Here is a 19599-nt window from a genome sequence, read left to right as displayed (position 1 = left end):
GTGGCAAGGACATCACTGGAAAATTAAAGGGGGATGGGAATGAGTTTAATCAGTGATGAGAAAGGATGAAATAAGCATTATTTAAAATGGGAAAGCAAATTTTCTAAAGGAAAAAAATATTTTCTTGACATTGTTATATGGCAACTTGAGGTTGTTACTAATAAATTTATATTGATACAATCCACCTAGTTGTGTGTTTTAAGGGCAATAAATAAACATATAAACACAACTTTCATGACCTTTATATTTAAGTGGATTAAGATATATGGGACTTCTCAGAAAAATATTTTTCCTAAAGTTACTTATTTTGTGACAAAATACATAGAATTTATTCAAGTACTAAGAATATATATTAGGAGAAATAATATTCAATTTCAGTAAGAATGGAAAAGTGAATTTTAGAAGTATTTTAAAATTTGGGTACTAGGAGATATCCTGATATACTATGACCGGATATTAACACCATTTTCCCCACACAGAATTGGAGTTAAATATCCCTTGATCATATTAAAATGAGTTAGGAATACTATCCTATATAAATGGATGCATGTCTTTTTTATGATGTGGAAAGAACTGGAGGATATTTATTTTTTGTTGTTCTTGCTTTCCCCCCATGACTGCTATTGAGTAAAGATCAAAAGAAATGGATTCCGGGTACAAACTATGGCCCAGAGAAGGGATTTCTCCAACCCACTGGGTGGATCCAACCCATCGGGTGGATTTCCAAGAGAGTCTGTACAGTTTCTCTCTGTGAAGATTTGAACAAGAGATTCAATATTACAAGATAAGTTACAAGTAGTTTTTCCTGCTAAGGATATATCATCAAGTTCAATCTTAGCGACCCCTAAATGTTATTTTCAACAAATAATCTATAATTTTAGATGCTGATATTAAGACTTTGGTTCAGATTCCTCTTATTCACTTCATCCAAATATAGTGCAAAACCTGGATCACGTAGTCTTAATATAATTGTTCCTCTTAATGTTAAAATGTTAAAAATCATATGCTATTATAAAGTGCAGCAGCAAATGCTCTATCAATTTGAAAGTCATAATTCTCGGCGATTATCAGTAAAGACAGCAAAAGAGAAACAAACTCCTTCGAATAAAGCATTATGTTATATCTTTTACATCTTTTACATGAGTCATGGTAAATCATCACTCACTATGTAGCATTTATACATCCCACTTAATACTGTGGATATATATGCATACTAAGTGTAATTCTTTTACTACAGTCATGTAACTGTCCTATAAGAGCACATATCTTCAGAATGGAGAAGAACTGTTTTGCTCTTATGTGTACAATAAAAATATAAATCTTTAAACATGACAGCTTTGCCTTTAGTTTCTCTGAGAAGTATTAAATATATTAACACTTTTTTTTTTTTCCTTCTCACGGTCACTGACAAAATTCATCTCTCCTTCCCTACTTCTCCAATAGCACTTTTTAGATACACTCTAACTTGCATTCCTCAAAATCATTAAGAGAACACAGGAGGAATATGCATAAAATTTAATGGCTGTCATGCATTTGGAATTGCATTATAGCTTTGATGTACTGACATCTGTCTTCTGTTGCCGGACACTGACATTATTTCATACTCCGTTTTATTCTCTACAGTGTCTAACAAAGTCATTGGCACACAATATAGGTTCAACAAATGTTTGTTTAGTTACACAGTGGGGGGAACTGCATCTGCTGGCCCAGTGCAATGTGTTGGAAGCTTTATTATTTTTGAAGCTTTATTTTAGATGAGGAATGAATCAGGACTTCGCTAGAATTCACCACCACTCCAGGAGATTTCATTTTTTTCTCTTAAAAATTTTGTTTACATAGTAGAGAGTGAAAAGAAGCTACATGTCCAGGGTTCCTATCTCCCGAAGATTTAAACCCAAGCCCAAATGTAGACTCACTCAAGTCATGCTGGAAGTTAAAAATATCTCTGAATGTCATCATTACGATTAAACACCACAAGCATTTCTCTTGGAAGTTTTTTCTTTTTTTTAAAGGAAGAAAAGAAAGACACTTTTCTCCAGTCCTTAGGAAAGCAAGTTTCAAAGAATGCAGTTAGGGAAGTGGGAGAAGAAAATTAACACAGTGGAGATACAGAAAACACACTGCTGTGTGAGTGAGAGCAAAATCTGAGTGTCACCTTGCTGCTGCGCTGGTGATGATCTTCAGGCTGCCTGGGTTCCGGATAAGCTTGTCCAGAATGCTGACAATCTGCTCAAACTTGGGTCTGTTGTTTCTGTCTTTCTGCCAGCAGTCCAGCATCAGCTGATACAATGCAGCTGGGCAGTCCATGGGGGGCGGCAGCCGATAGCCTTCATCCACAGCTTTAATCACCTGTGTGAGAAGCAGTTTCCAGGGACTTCAGAACTGAGACTCCTTTTATTCTCCGTGGGAAGGGTACGCCAATATGAATATTTTAAAGTTAAGTGGAAAAGTTCTCATTTTCAGTTACTTAATAGGATGACAGCTTATCAAATAAATAAGAGATTATTCCTGCCTAGAAATGTTATATAAAAGAAGAGCTAGAGAGAGAGAACGTGAATTCAGGAAAGAAGCATTTGTCAAGCTCCTTTTCAGATGAAAATCAGAAGAAACATTCTGTGATATAGGAAATTCAATGAGTTATAAAGAAATTATTACGTGGTAATACAGATTTATATGGAATATCATTTGTATGTGAATGGATGCAGAAAAAGTTAGTGTACAGATTTTGTTTATACTTCATCGAATGGTACCTCCCAAATCATAGTGAGTTCTTTAGGTAGGATCCTATGTGCCGAACAATGAAGTGATTATTAGTTCATTTGTACTTTTAAATCACATAAAACAGTGATTTTCAAACTTACTGTGTATCAGAATAATCTGGAGAACTTAATATATAGATTGTTCTCCTCTGATTCCATAAGTCTAGAGGAAGGCCTGAGAATTTGCATTAGTGCAAATTCCCAAGCCCTGCTAAAGCTGCTGGTCCAGAGCCCACAGTCCGAGATCCTCGAATACAGAGAAAATTTGGACAATAGAGATGTGGAAAAGTGAGTCTGATTTTCCCAGCACTATTATAAACATAGCTGGATTGGAAGTGTACAGAAAGGTTTTATATGCAAATATGGTAAAAACTGTTTTATATGTAGTGGGCAGCAAATGACTAAAAGCATCTGAGCTTTCCATCTCATGTATCTTGGAGATCATGCTCACAGTCTTTGGCTAAGGAAAAAGAAAAGCCTCTGAGCGCTGATCCCATGTCAACAGCATTCTTTTACAAAGCATTTGCAAGACATGACTTCTAAAACCAAAAATCCATTTCAAAAATCAGATCACAGTTACAATAGAAAGTTTAATATTATTTTTCCAACCATATGCTTCAATTCGTATGACTAAATTCACATGTAAGTTTAATATATTAAGAAAAACAACACACAGACATTGGTTGCTTTGTCTGACACTGGGAAATACTATGTTTAAGTAAACAAATGCTGGCATAGATGCATTAATTAGATCTACAGAGAATGGCAGACATGTGGCTTTTTAGTGTTACACAGAAACAATTTTATAGCAAAAATACTTCAAACAGTCCCCGATACCTATTGACTATCTTTTCAGTCACTTATTTCATTACATTCTTATTACAAATGTCCTTACTTTGTCTCATTTCTAAACCCCTGCTTCAGGGAAACGTGTAAATCCGTAAGAGCAACTCAATTAACATCCTTGCAAGACTTGGAAACTATTTCATTTCTTCTAAGTATTCTATTTCAATGTCACAAACTGGGAGCCACCTGGTTTCATTATGCTCCACTTCCTTGCACAGCTTGATCTCTTAATCTGAACCCATAATTCATTGACTACAAATACTTACATCCTGATTGGACATCTCCCAGTATGGTCTCTCTCCATAGGACATCACCTCCCAGAGAACAATCCCGTAACTCCATACGTCGCTGGCTGACGTGAACTTGCGGTAAGCTATAGCTTCTGGTGATGTCCATCGGATTGGGATCTTCCCTCCCTTTAAATATAAAATTATGCACATATGTGATCAAGACTAATTTGTCAGAGTACTTCTGAAATGGAATATGGGCTTCTACTGAAATATCTGGATGTTTTATTTTAATGACAAGCAGAAGTGAGTGGCATACCATGTACTGAAGTGTTTACGTACAATTAATCTATTGAAAGGAAAACATTTAAAAATTATTTAAATACCGCTGGCTTATATCAACTATGGCACATTAATTACTCATCTGAAAAAAATGACCTAAAGTAGGTATGCTACATGGTATATTAGAATTGAATGTGGTATCCTGAGTCAACCTTTATTGATTTAACATAGATTTATGTTTGATCAAGCAATCTTAGTTCAGAATGCAAGTTAATATTTGTAAAGAACTATACCAAAAGAAGAACTTATACCACTCCTTGATATGTAAGTTCTCATTGGTATTTGTTAACTAAATAAATTTTAAGTTAAATTATACTTCTAAAACACTCTCTTCAATTCATAATCAATCATCTCGATTCGTTTACCCGGTGCTTCACTTCATCATTTATCACTGAAGTACTTTCCATGTACCAGGTAGGCACCACATGAACTAACTAGATATAATAACTACATTCCCAGAACTTATAGTCTAGAGGAGAATCTTTCTTCCCTGAGTTATGGGAGATATAAAGGTATAACTCCCATGGAATTTGCTCTCAGTTTAATAAATACATTTAATAAAAATGTGTCGAGTAGCAACCATATGGGAAATATTAGGCAAGTCACCCTGGGTGAGACAAATATAAATAACACACTAGCCCTTCTGTTTGGAAAATCTCAGGCAACTAGGAATGATCATTAGTTGTTTTGAATAATGAAATGCAGAAAGAAGTATCTAGTACTTTGTTTCTCAAACTTTATTATATATATGAATCAGCTGGAGCTTGCTCCCATTAAAATGGAAGCACTGATTCAGTAGTTGCAGAGTGTAGCCATGGTCTGCTTTTCTCAAAAGCTCCAGATAACGCTGGTCATACTGGTCATAGACCTTCCAGGGTCTATGCAGCAGAGATGGCTATGATGCAGATCACGGGGCTGAGAGGCTCACTAGAGAGACTGAGGAGATCACATATGAGTTGAGCCTAAAAAGATGTACAGATCTATTTTAAAGACTTTATTTATTTGACAGAGAGAGAGACAGGGAGAAAGGGAACACAAGCAGCGGGAGCAAGAGAGGGAGAAGCAGGCTTCCTGCTGAGCAAGGAGCCTGAAGTGGGACTTGAACCAAGGACCCTGGGATCATGACCTGAGCTGAAGGCAAACGCTTAAGCAACTGAGCCACCCAGGCGTCCCTATGAGCAGATTTTTGATATAAGAAAAAAAGGCTCAATACTGAAAAGAATTCACATCATCCAAATCATAAGGCCTATTCATCAAAAGGTTTGTTTGGCTGCCTAGCACTTCATTGGTTTTGAAGTAGTGCTGGGGGTAGGGAGATGTGAAATATCGCTATGGAGAAATGGATCTTAGGAGGTAAAGTTATTAAATTTCATTACACCTGAGCTTCTTCGTGTTATTTGGAAAAGTAAAAGTTCTGGTTCATAGTATAACTGTGGGGCTAAGTGACAAATTTCAATAAAACCTTTAGCATAGTTCCTGGCACACAGTAAAGACTCGAGAAATATCAGCTTAACACTCTCATAACTTGGAGGGAAATACCATATATCAAACAAAGTATCAAACAGAGAGGGAAAATGTATGTTCTCAAAGAAGTTTCCAGTGTGATTATGCTACAGAGTATGTGGAGGAATATGATGGAAAAGGATGGAAAAAGACCAGGTTGAGGCTTAACCATAATCCTCAAGTAAACTGAGCAAGCTTAATCCTGCAGAGGACAGGACTGGTCTGCGATTGGAACTTTCTCCATAAACTTGATGCTTCTCCGTGATGCTTTCATACAAGGGAACTGCTCAAGGAGAATACTGCCATAGGTCTTTGAAGGAGGTGGGCTTTGAAGAATGCATGAAACTGCAGTGAAGTGAGCACAGAGAGGATGACTGAGCACAACCTTCTTGAGGAGCTAACAGCCAAAGGCTAGTTGATGCTCTATGTTGGTGAAGTAAAATAAACCAGGTTGGGGAGATGGGAGTGAGACTAATAGCCTTGGGAGATCCTGGGGAGACACTACAGTGTGCAGTGTGCCCCACAGGAGTGGGATCGTTTAGAATCAGAAAAACAGAACAGAAAGATTAAGATTAAGATTCTCTCTCTCCCTCTGCCCCTCCCCCTCCTGCTCTCCCTGGCTCTTTTCTGAAAAGTAAGTAAGTACGTAGGTAAATAAAAAAACAAATCTGGAGGGTCTAATATTGCCATTTTCTCTGACAATACACTCAATCCTAAAAATACCTAATAAAATGTTAAAACTCCCAAATTAACTTATTTGCACCTGCTTAGATCAAGTTCTGGGTCTAAGGATTCAAGATATCAAATATCCTTAATTTAGACAAAAGCAAAATTATACATGTGACATGTGACAAAATCTATTCAGGATGCCAAATGACATCATCTGGCACGTTTTCTCTTCCTTAAAAAGCTCTGAGAATTAACAGAAGTCAAACAAAGCTATACTCACAGAGCAAAGGAAAGGTAATTTCTGCAGTACCAGTTATATGTCTTATCTCTGCTATAGACACTTTGCCATTTGCTTTCCTTTGCCCAGAGCCAAATTACTGAGAGCATAAAAAATGCTCTTAAAAGGAAGTCCTTTCCTTGATGAAAACTTTGTATCTATTTAGAAATATAAGGCAAAGATACAGGTCATCTTATGAACGTCCTTAATGTACAGTAATATATGAACATAGACAAAAACATTAGGTTGATGACTGTCAGGAAATACTGAAAATAGTAAAGTACAGAAAAATTATCCTTTTTAGGAAAAACAGGGCCACACCTGTATTTAAGTTTAGAAGGAGAATCCTTCCCTGTGCTGTTCTGGACACAGACATAAATGCTATGGGAGGGATGTCTCCTGGGACCCCATCTTTTCAATGGTGGCTCTGCTCTGCACCACCCCTGAACTTGCCTGGGACTGGTGTAATGTGCTTTTTAAGCTAGCACATGGTTACAGATTTAAGCAAATTATTTCCAGAATGATTTTCCAATCGAGTGCTATCTATTTACTTTCACTGGATACATTTTATTTAAATGTTGTTTGAAATCCTCACAAAAAGGAAATGCATTTGGAAAATTACTTGGTAAATTATTTTAAAGAAAACCTTTAAATTTTGAATTGTGCTGTCTTGCTAATGTTTTGTAATCATTATATTCTACCAAACTATAGAAATAGAGGTAAACAAAGATGACTGGGGATTATGGAATATTTTTGTTTTTGGCAATGGTTTTATAATATACATAAATCAGCTAGTAACAGTGTCTGATCGTTAACAGACTGCTCATAAATATCTGCCCTTTCTTCTCTTCTAATTCCTTCAAGTGGTTAACACATTTTGTATATTGATACAAAGGATTTATTAAATGAACATAGGAGGGAAAGCTTATTGTTAACTACAAGATATTATTCAAATTTAGCAATTGTTGCTGTCGCTACTAAAAATAAATCAGACTAAGAGGAATTTTATACATATTTTTATTTTTCCATGACTGGCAAACAACATGGAGTCACTCTGGCTTTAAATGAAACACAAACAAACAAGTAAACATTGTACCAACTTAATTAAGGCAAGATTGCTAACTGGCAAAATCATTACGCAGTTTGAGGAAAGGTCAATGTGTATACTATCACAAATTTTGAATTCAACATTATAGTTTCAAATTCTTTATATTCAATACTGGTAAAAGGAGTTCAAGTAGTAGCTCTTGTCTAATCTGTTGCCATGAGTAATTTTTTTTTTAAAGATTTTTATTTATTTATTTGACAGGCAGAGATCACAAGAAGGCAGAGAGGCAGGCAGAGAGAGAGAGAGGGAGAAGCAGGCTCCCTGCCGAGCAGAGCCCGATGCGGGGCTTGATCCTAGGACCCCGGGATCATGACCCGAGCTGAAAGCAGAGGCTTTAACCCACTGAGCCACCCAGGCGCCCACCATGAGTAATTTTTTTGTCACAATTTGTAATAATTTGAAATTCTTAATCTATGAAATTCTAAATAGGTTGTAAAGCTGAGGAAATACATGCTATTCTTTTTTCTTGGGAGGCTTTTTCCCTGCCTGCCTTCTGCAACTAGTAAACTTAGTTGAACATTCTGGTCAAGTGTGAACTCATTGGTGGAAAATTTAGGAACAGTCTAGGCCAAGTTGGTCACTCCAGGTTCCGTGATCCTTCTACCTTTTAATATTATGAGTAGACTGGGATGGTCAGAGGAGTAACTGTCTTGCTTACTCCATTTCTGCATTCCTAGAATTTAAAACAGGCGTCTGACTTTCAAGTTCTCCTGTTTACAACAGCTTGTTTCCCAGAAGTGTGTGTAGATTTGTGGAGAGAGAATATAATCACTTATGTTATGGCCTTAGAGTGGTAGATTTTACTGAAGCTACTTGGTAATTTGGGGCATATTTAAAAATACAGCTCATTTGGAAAATAATACATTGAACCTAGTTTTTCAGAATATACAAATACTAAGAATGAGCCAATATATAACATAATAATAGCTTTAAAAAATCATACTATTTTCTTATGCCTTCTTTCTCCTCATGCTATTTAACAATGTTGTTATTTCCATAATAGTAATAAATATAAGAATTATTAGCATCAAGTTTTTATAGTATCTATAAAATTATGAAAATATCCCACAGGGTTGTGCAAAGATTAAATATTTTAGAGTTTGCACAGTTCTATAAAGATTTTCATTTGACTCAACAAACAAAATATATCCTACATCAACTGTTTCAATTTTAATATTGCAGGTACTTTACCAACCTAAAAATATCACCAACAATTTAATAAATATTATTGTCTCTGAATATGAATATTAATTCATTTCTTTGTGGGATGAGGTAAGTACAATTTTTAATACATAAAAATTATTTATGCATGGCTAAGACTCATATGCTGAAAATATATGACGTATTTACCTGCGAGGTAAGTATGTCTACTACAGGTGATTCCAAAGACATCTTAATAAAACAAAATCAAAACATCAAAAATAAAGAGGCCATGTTTAAAATTTAGAGCACCAGGGGAAGGAATTAAAATTTTAAGTGCTAGATGAAGAACATATGAGAATAAAATATTAACAGGAACAAGAATCGTGCTATTCAGGGGTGCCAGAGTGGCTCAGTCAGTAAAGTGTCTGCTCTCTCTCACACTCTCTCTCTCTCAAATGATTAAATAAAACCTTAAAAAAAAAAAGGCATAATATTCATTCCATTCTGTTTGTGAAATATCCCCAAGTTCAACATATTAGGCTTGGTGGCAGATGGCTAGAGTGTTGTATTTTTTTTTCCCCCTCACAAATGGCAATGTAGTCTACATTGCCTCAGGCAACTTATGGTCAAGTATGTACAGGAGAAATTATAAAGTACCTGAGAGGGACATTTGATCTTCAGTCCCATTTTTTACACATTATTTACACATGTTGGGTAATTTTAGAACAAGCTCTCTGTACAGTAGCAACACGGCATTTTAAGCCAGATTAATGATTTGTTGTGGGGGTTACCCTGTGCATTGTTAAGATGTTTAGCAGCACCCCTGGCCTTTACCCACTAGATAACATTAGCATCCGTCCATTTGTGACAGCCAAAAATCTCTCCAGACAATGCCAAATATCCCCTAGGAGCAAAATTATCCCTATTTGAGAACTACTGCTTTAGACGGTATATGACAAGCTTTACTTCGCAAGGGAAAATAATTCAGACGAGGTCCAGGATTTATCCAGGATTTTATGTAGACTAAGTGGAATTAACTTTTTCTTTTTCTTTTTTTCCTTACTATTCACACCCTTTCTATGGATATTTCTATTTCTGTTCTAGTCAAGTAAAGGCCAAGTTCTTCAGAGCTGATTTTGATACCTGGCTTTTAGTAAATATAACAGTATCCTTTTGAGATGGTTCCCTCTATTTTTAACTTTTTTATGTTTTCATGCTTTTTTATTATTTTATTTTATTTTCTCCTTTCTTCTTACCTCCCCCACCTTTTTAATCTTTTTTGAAAAGGGGATAACTTCCTATTGCTAATAAAACTTTAATTAAGCACCAATTTCTTTATCAAACAGAGGTATCTATGACAAAAGAGTTTAGTAAGAAACAAGTTTTTTACTCCCAGAGCAGACACTATCAATGGCTACAAAAACATTAATGTCATTGACATAGTGAGACACTGGATACAAGTCCCTGAGGGCCCAATTTGGTTCTGAAATATGGGTGAAAGAAGAACCCATACATTTTAATAAAGCCTTACTTCACAGTAAGGCTGTCTGCCTTCAGGTTGAATATCTATATATCTGAGACTATCAAAATAAAATAAAATGGATCTATAAGAGTCTGACTCACAACATTTCCTACAAGTCATCCATTGTAGAATTTATTCATACTTCTGCTCCTGGTTGATTACAAAAATTCCTTTTCCCCCCTAATCCCCACCCCAATAAATTCAAGCTTATATTGTTTGACTTCTTTCATATTTTTCAGGTCCAGAAATTGCTTTCTTTCAGTTATATATGTGTGAGACATTTTGAAACTTTAGATGCTCTTCAAATAACTGCCAAACACATTCTTCATTGGGTTACCCAAAGATTTGGAGTGATCATTTGGCATACTTCTTTTCTGCCACAGTAAAACTATTCAAGTACAACTGTTATTAATGAGCTAAAATTTTGAAATCAGTTGACAATTTAAAGTTTGGCTGGTAAAATGCTACTAGGCACTTAGAGTACTCTAAAGTACAACTAGTTACTATAAAGATGATTTATGAAGATGTATTTTTTACAATACACAAATACATTGTAAAATGAACGCATTTACTTAAGGTGGTCTCTATATCCATATGTAAGCTCTCCAGGTATTTATGCATTTGAGAAAATTCTCCTATTGCCTGGAGCAACCTCAGAATCACAGCATATGGAGTATATCCAAAACCTCAATTACAAAAAAAATTAAAATTTAAACAAATTAAAAAAAAAAAAAAACCTCCATTACAGAGAAACCCCTTTAACAGACTGAAGTTAATGCTTGTTTCCCATACTGAAAGCTGCAAACCTAGGATCAATTCCTTTTAGTGCTGATGTCTCATCTAGGTATAGCTCAGTAATTGGGGTGCAGGAGAATTTATAGTCACTCGTTCCATCTGTTTAGCAGAAATTAAGTGTCTTGATTTCTGGTCAAATTTTAGCATACTGTTCAATTTAGCCAAGCTTCTTAACTTCTCTGGGCAGCTATCTTGTCATTCACCAACTGAAGATCATGGGGAATATCTCTAACAGCTGGACTGACCTATGAACCTTAGCTCCTTCAACTTTCAAATTTCTGTCTTAAACCTACAAGCATATCAAGGATGCTGACGTTTTTGATGTTCATTATTTTGGACTCTTAAAGATGATCCTAAGTTTGGATTTACTTATCTATTGGATGTCATATCTGGATTTACTCCTATAGAATTCTTACAGAAAATTTAAAAGAGAAGAATAAAATGGTGCAAGTAAAGATACTTGGGAGTCTCTGGGCAGAGGCATTACATAATTGCTACACTCAAATCCAGGATTATAGTTGAAGTAGTCCCAAACCTTGTTCACTTTGTCCAGAAATAGCAGTTGGAGTAAACCTATTCTCAAAAGATCCTGCAATTCAGTTCTCTAAGCTTAATGAATTTAGACAGTTCAAATGAGGCATTTGGCTAAAAGCCTGAATTTTTCAGGCACTCAACTAAAGCCAGCTCTTTCATTATGGGCTAGGGGGTTTCAAGTCTTGATTTCTAAAGAAAAGGAGTATAATTGCTAAACTCTCTGGACATTAAGGCATAATATCTCATATCTGCCCCAATTTTTCTCTAATTATATATACAAATCTCTCCCTGCTGATTTCATAAATGCTTAGCTGATCCACAGTTCACACTGCCTGCCCATGAGTTCTGTCAGGTCATACTTAGAGTGACAAAGGACTTAGGAGAGTTTATCTTAGTAAACCCTAAGTAATTGAGTGTTTAACCTGGAGGCAAATATTGGCTTCTCAGGTTAAAAGTGGAACCACAGAGATAAATCATTTGACTCAAGGATTTAGCATCTATCTATTGTCAGGAACTGAACTTCATTCACTGTAGACAACAGTAGAAAACAAGGTGAAGGGCAAGCCAGGAAGACTCCCAGGGGAAGCATCTGTTCTAATCCCCAGTAGTTCAAATCTAAAAGCCATTGAGAGAATTGTTCCAGCAGATGTTGATTGCCACAAGAGATCAGAGACAGATGATTTTTTTAGGTAGCAAAAGCCTATCCCTTGAACTTTTGAAATGTTTCAACATTATGTGAAATGCTTAAGAATTTCTTAAAATACAGGAAAATCTTCAACTTGCATTCTAAGTTATTCTATCGCTATCCAGGTAATGCAGTACAAATAAACAACTTTTCAGTTACTTTCTGTTAGTTTCAAATTAGGTCATCTGATGTATAATGTCTATTTTCAACAAAAACAATCCAAACATTAACAGATAAGGTTGAAGATATTTCAGAGTTCAGTGAGGTTTTAAATGTTAAACTTTTGTGTTTTATAGATACTCAACCCTAATTATTTTAAAGATTAAAGAAGTTCATTTGAAAGTGTATATTTTTAGCACTCTGAACACAGTTTTTCAGAGAAACAATGTTATAAGCAAATAAATCAGAAAGACCTATTCAGTATATAATTGTGATAAAAATAACAGAAACAGAAATATTAGGTTCATTCTAGTTAGTAACCAAAAAACTACAAAACTTGAGTCAGCTTGATTTGTTTAATATTGATGATTGAGAAATAAGGAAAGATGAAATGATAGGTCGAGAATCTCATAAATATTCAAAAAGACAATTCTGATTGGACATGATGACAATGGTTCCCTTATAGGCTTATGTTTAATAAATAACAGCTTGAACTAGGGGTCAATTCCAGAGCAGTGGTCAGCAAATGAAAAAGGAAAAAAGTCACAGGAGTGTATCTGAACCATGACATATAGAATTACGGTTGAAAAGGGGTGACAAGACAGAAATGAGTCAAATTATTAGCCATTCCAGACATCCAGTGGTAAGACTGACTTAGGACTTCAAGACTGTGGTACTTCCCAATGCCAAAGGGACTGGGCTGGTCAATGATTTTGGGGCACTAGGAAAATCTTCAGGTAATGTGTCATCACATATTTGAAAATGTCGGATATTCATAACAAACTGGAAATAATACCAGAAAGTGATTTTTACTAAGCTTCCAGGCTCACCAACATTACAGACTAGACCAGTCACTATGAGCCTGATGTTTAGTCTGAGTTAAACCATTAATCTGACTACTTAATTTATCTTCTTGCAAAGTGAGATTGCTGGAATTAGAACAACGATTAAAATTGATTTATTAAATTGAAAAGATTGTTAAAGCAAAATAAATCTGGTTAATTAACTTTGATATTTATATTATTTTTTCCTCCACTATCACTAATTCACTGCTCTAATGTCATTTTATCAGGGAAACTCTTGTAATCTTCCTCACTGAAATAATATCCCCCCCCCACGCTACCCATATTCTTCATCTTACTTCTCTGCCTTGCTATACCTTTACTTGCTTGTTTATTACCTGAATTCCTACACTAGAATGTCAACTCATAAGGTCAGGGCTTTGTTTTATTACTGCCCTAGAACAGTGTCTGGCATATCATAGGCACTCAAACATTGAATGAATGAATGATGCACTTTAGAGACAATTTTTCCTGCTAGAGACTGTGTAATATTTTACATACAACCTTGTATTACTATGTTCCACTCTAAAACTATAGCTGTGATTTTTTTTTTCCCCCACAAAAATCTGGATAGATTTTTTCACATGTTAAAATGTTTATGGTATCTATCTCTCTGAATTGGGTGACTAGAAAGTACTAGATCTCTCATAAATATTGATGCAACATTGACAACTGAGATTATGAAGTCTTCTAGCATTTTCTGATATTTGAATACATGATTTTACTTTGTGAAGCTACATGAGGCATATCCATACTGATTCTAAGAGAGTAGGGAATAAATTCATGATTGACATTATTTATTTTGGTTCAAAACTTAAAATATATGAAGGCCACTGATTAGATATTTATGTGTTGCCTTTTTTCCATTCATGTGAGGACATGTGATATATATTACTTATCAAAATAATATAATTTCTTTTTATATCACACTGGTTCTTCGTATTCGTAGTTTTTAGTCCTTGACTACAGAATAAAGGCTCATGTTCTCTATTATTTATGTCCTTAGAATGGAGTTATCCTGAAGAGGAAAATTTAACTACTTAGCTTCTAACTATTTGCATTAGCCACTTCTTTTTTCTTTCTTATCTTGCAAATGAAATTAGGTAAAATAACTGTAGCAGAATATTTCTGGCATCAAGTTGGCAGAATTACAGAGAAAAAAAATCAAATAAATTATTATGTAAAATAAGATTTCTTTCTCCTTCACTTAACACGCAATGCCAGTGGTAACTTTTCAGTTGCTTTTATCTCCTAAAAATCAAATAGATATTAATAGGCTATAAATGTAATGAAAGGGAGAAACTTCTTATCCATTATAAAAATCTAACTGCAGAGGTGCCTGGATGGTTCAGGCAGTTAAGTGTCTGCCTTCAGCTCAGGTCATGATCCTAGGGTCCTGGGATCGAATTCCGCATTAAATTCGCATTTGGGGTGGGGAGGTGGGGAAAATTCCTGCTCAGCGGGGAGCCTGCTTCTCCTTCTGCCTGCTGCTACCCCTGCTGGAGCGCTCGCTCGAATGCTCGCGCGCGCTCTCTCTCTCTCGAATGAATAAAATAGAATAAAATAAAAAATCTAACTGCTAACGACTCAGTATGCATCTTCAGCACAGAAATAAAAAGAAAAAAATTGAAAATGAAGAATATAACCAAAAATAAATCACCTGGCTCTCTCAAATTTCCCAAACCAGTTTATGTGGTAACTATGTCCCTAAAATGAATTTGGGGGCTTGAGAATTGGATTGACTTTATATAATAGAGCATGTAAATTAGATAAAAGCCTATATTTTCCCTAACTTGATCTTGTTAAACAGTAAATTGATCGCCATCATGGTGGAATTTTGGATCCCATCTATTTGAACATATGAATATAAAAATGTTCATTTGCATAGATGCATGCATGCACATAAGAAATGCTAACCGTTTAAAATAAAATTTCATAAGGAAAAAGACTAAAAATAATTTAGTGGCAAACAGTCTTCACCAATAATTTCACGGTTCTCTTAAACTGAAATGAATTGGTAGTTCAGTGCAAAAAAAAAAAAAAATAGGCAACATGCCATAATTGTGCTCTGAATTCACATGATGGGAAACCAAAGAAAGGCAATTCATTTTTTGTTTGTTTTTCTCAACAACAAAAAGTTTCTGATGGTTTAAGTTTGCAGAGCTAACTGCTCCATCCCCAATAAAATCCAAAGCCTTTCAAGATGATTTACAGCCTTTTGTATGCAGCTACTGTTATGCATCCCACGCCTTTCTTCAAAACACGCTATATCATATTAATACTATAAATCAAGACTTTATATCACTTGATAAAAACTAAAATATTCATTTCATTTTTAAAGTGCATTTTCGTGACATAGTACCTATAACAGTGGTTCTCAAAGTGTCATCCATGCACTTCTGGGTGTCTCCCAAGAACATTTCAGAGGGTCCACAAGATTGAATGGTTTTCATAAAACACTAGAACACCACACCTTTCTTACTCTCAAATCCCACGTGTACAGTGGAATTTTACAAAGGTTACAGGATGCATAATCACATCGTATAATGGAAAGTGTCAATGTTTGGAATTTCTGCATAACTCAGTAGTGAGAAATGAGAATAAATAACTGTAGGTGAGTACTAAAAGAAATTCAGATTTCCTACTCAGTTCCCTTATGAAAAAGAGAAAACATACAAAAGTGTATATTATGATCTGAGCTGACACTCTCATCTCAAGGAATCCTATTGGGACAGAAGGCAGGAAAACCTGTGATACACTTAAGACAGTATTAAAGCAGCATAGAAAAATGGCTGGTAATTGTTTCGAGTTTCAAGGCTCCATGTCTCCTCAACTCCTCAGGTGTTCCGTCCAGTTTAAAAGAAAAAGAAGTACATACGGAATTAGTTGATATAAATTCTGTTCCACTCTCCTAACTTGCCTGTTGATCGCCAAGCTGTTTTTTAAAATAAGATCAGCAGACATCCCATATTCATTCAGTGGCACTGAATCAAACTCCTCTCATGATTCCTTAGTGCAATTACCCTCTACCTAAAGGCAGGAACATTCTGAGGAGGAATTGGGGGACAGGCTTAATGCATTGAGGCACTGAATGCTAATTTTTGAACCCCAGTGACTCTAGGTGATACATGTTAAGTGTGACTGAAATAATGTGGCTAGCTTCTTAAAGCAGATTCACCAGAGTGTGTTTATCCAACAAGAATGCTATGGCGCACACTCTTTTAAATGGTGAACCTGTTTTTCTAAAGTAACCATAAATCATAGGATTGCTTAATCAAATAAAGAAAGTGAATGTCTAAGCTGAAAAGTACTGGTTTTGGTTAAAAAAAAACCCTAGATTTTATTATATGACAATGTACTAACTTTTCTTATTTATTAACTATAAGTTTATTGAGACCAGAGTTATCTCAGGCAAGTATATTTCCCAAAATATTATATGCTTAAATAATTCTGAATAATGATATCCATTGCAATCCAATTTTAAAGATAATTTCAAAAGAGATTTCCCAAAGCATTTTGTACAATAGCAGGGTTCCTGTAATACATACAAATTCTCAAGAATTAATATGGCAACATTCATTTAATTGTTTCAGAGTGTTTGTTTAAAAAACAAAATAGCAGTCCTATTACTTTAAAACATATCTCATAGTTTAGGGTAAATTATAAAATTGGTGTACCAAAAAAGGAGATTACAGGAGATTAAATTAAAGATTTCTAAATTATTCGAGAAATGCAGATGCAAATTACAGCTTCTCAGAAGGAAGTTTGGACCCCCACAGATATTTTGAGAAGTTTTGAGAAAATACAAAGATGAACATTGAATAATTCTAAACAGCTGTTTATTGGCAGTTAATGAGCCATTTGGTTGATGTAGTTTTTAATAATCTTCTGAGAATAAAAAGTGCAGAGAGCCTGTCGCATTTTTATTTCATGAATGATAATGAGGAATCTTGACAGAGCAACATCTCCGCCCCCCACCCCCCAAACTAGGGTTAAGAAATGGGCTTCTGTAACCCTGGTCCTTACAAAGTAACAATCAGTACAAATGAAGCCATGAAAGTTAACCCAATATATTCTCTAGAGAGCAGATGATCCAGATTTGGATGAATCTTCCAAGTTTCTACAAGAAAAATCATGCCTTAGAGTATCCTGGAAATCAAGACTAATATTGAAAAAAATGCTCTAGTTTAAAAATAAGATATGGCACAGAACCTAAGTTACCAGAAATCTAATATTTCAAATAAAGGTTTTTTAATCAAGTACTTTTTATTAAAACTGGAAATATATCATATACATATATGTAATATACTATCTATATAGTGATTGCTGTAACATGGACAATGCCTGCAAGAATGATACTTTCTGTGCAGTGTGTTTAGAGCTCAATAGTAGCAGAAGGTTATGAAGGATATCTTTAGAATGCAGAGTAGCAGTGAACAGAATAAAAAATATTTCTCAAAACTATAAATATATTATCATCTGTTGCATACGTTATCTCCTGGGATGATAATTTATAGTCATAAAAATGATGCTTTGCTGCAGAATGTTGGCTAATTTTTCTGGAGATGAGAAAAGGAACAGAAGGGACACAAAAGCACTATCCACATATTTACTCAGGTTTTGTAATTTCTTCAAGTTTTCAGAGCTTTATAGTCATAGTCACTGTTATAAATTTAATTAAACTAGCTGTTAGATATAAAATTTTATTTTATTTGTTTTGCTCTCAACCTAGTGAACTATATTCCCAAGAACAGCAACATTTTTGTGCAGGACACATCTTAAGAAATACTAAGATGTATAGACAGTGAATCCACTACAAAGTCTAGTTGAAAATGGAAAAGGCAAAAGAGAGTGTAATGTATAAAGGCATCAGGAGAGTTCCAATTCCTATATCAACTCATCTAGGAATATCTCCAGGACGCTGTGCTTCTGAATTTCTGGTTCTATCTCTGTGGCTTTGTGGATGAAATTCTGTCTGGCAAATTGGGCTCTTTCTCAGAATGTGAGATAGATGTCACATGACACATTTTGGTCATTGATAATAGATTTGTTGAAATTGATGTTTTAGGAAAGAATGAGCTTTTAAAATTTTTTAAAATTAATAATAACTTTCTTTTTTTAAAAGATTATACTTACTTGACACAGAAAAAGAGAGAGAGAGAGGGAGGAGAGAGCAAGCACAAGCAGGGGGAGAAGTAGAGGGAGAGGGAGAATGCTCCTCACTGAGCAGGGAGCCTGATGTGGGGCCCCATCCCAGGACCCTGAGATCATGACCTAAGCTGAAGGCAGAAGCTTAACCAACTGAGCCACCACCAGGCGCTCCAGTAATAACCTTTTAGAAACATGAAGAAAACAGCAAAAGTTGACATTTAAAAACTTCCCGTTCTCTTGGCTGGTGTATGGGGAAGTAGCCTCTTTTATATGTTGCCATTAGAAGTGAAATTCTGTAACAAACTATATGGAAAACAATTGGGCAATTCATATATGAAAATCATGCACATATCTGCATGCATTTTATTTTTTTAAGATTTTATTTATTTATTTATTTGTCAGAGTGAGAGAGAGTGCAAGCGCACAAGCAGGCAGAGTGGCAGGCAGAGGTGGAGAGAGAAGCATTCTCACTGCCGAGCAAGGAGCCCGATGTGGGACTCCATCCCAGGAATGGGATCATGACCTGAGCCGAAGGCAGTGGCTTAACAGACTGAGCCACCCAGGCAACCTTCTGTATGCATTTTAACTAAACAATTTTAACTCCAGAAATTTATCCTGAGGAAATAATCATGGCCAGACATTAATCATTTATTAGGATTACATCAAAGTAATGTTAAGAATATCAAAACTCTGAAAAAAAAAAGAATATCAAAACTCTGGAATTTGCTTAATTAATAGTGCATTGGACAAATAAGTAATGTATATGGATAAAGTGGAGTATGAACATTATTTAATGATAATGTTAAAATTCATCATTTAGAAAATTTTAATTTTATATTTTAAGTTAAAATAGTCAGATTACAAAACAACATAGAGTTTGTAAAAGAAGAAAATACTGGATTGATAATGGATATCATTTTATATATCTATATATAATATCCCATTATATAACTGTATACATAATTGGTAATTATAGTTGATTACCTTTGGTACTATCATTAATGATGATCATTATATCTTTATTTTCTAAAATTGTC

The 19599-nt window shown here is 35.0% G+C and overlaps 1 protein-coding gene across 2 annotated transcripts in view; it reads right to left on the bottom strand.

Moving 5' to 3' along the window:
• The window catches only part of EPHA3 (EPH receptor A3), a gene marked incomplete at both ends in the record, with an annotated part of 354839 nt that overhangs the window by 16925 nt on the left and 318315 nt on the right, over window positions 1-19599 (bottom strand). For both annotated transcript variants that reach the window (XM_080797891.1, XM_080797892.1), the window contains 2 exons: window positions 2156-2349; window positions 3872-4021. In XM_080797891.1, the coding sequence (XP_080654017.1) occupies window positions 2156-2349; window positions 3872-4021 (344 nt within the window). The remainder of the gene's footprint in view (window positions 1-2155; window positions 2350-3871; window positions 4022-19599) is intronic.

The sequence above is a fragment of the Martes martes genome (genome assembly GCF_963455335.1).
Source record: "Martes martes genome assembly, chromosome: 1".
Taxonomy (NCBI): domain Eukaryota; kingdom Metazoa; phylum Chordata; class Mammalia; order Carnivora; family Mustelidae; genus Martes; species Martes martes.
Note: the sequence above shows the minus strand (reverse complement) of the source record. Positions and strands in the feature narration are given on the sequence as shown.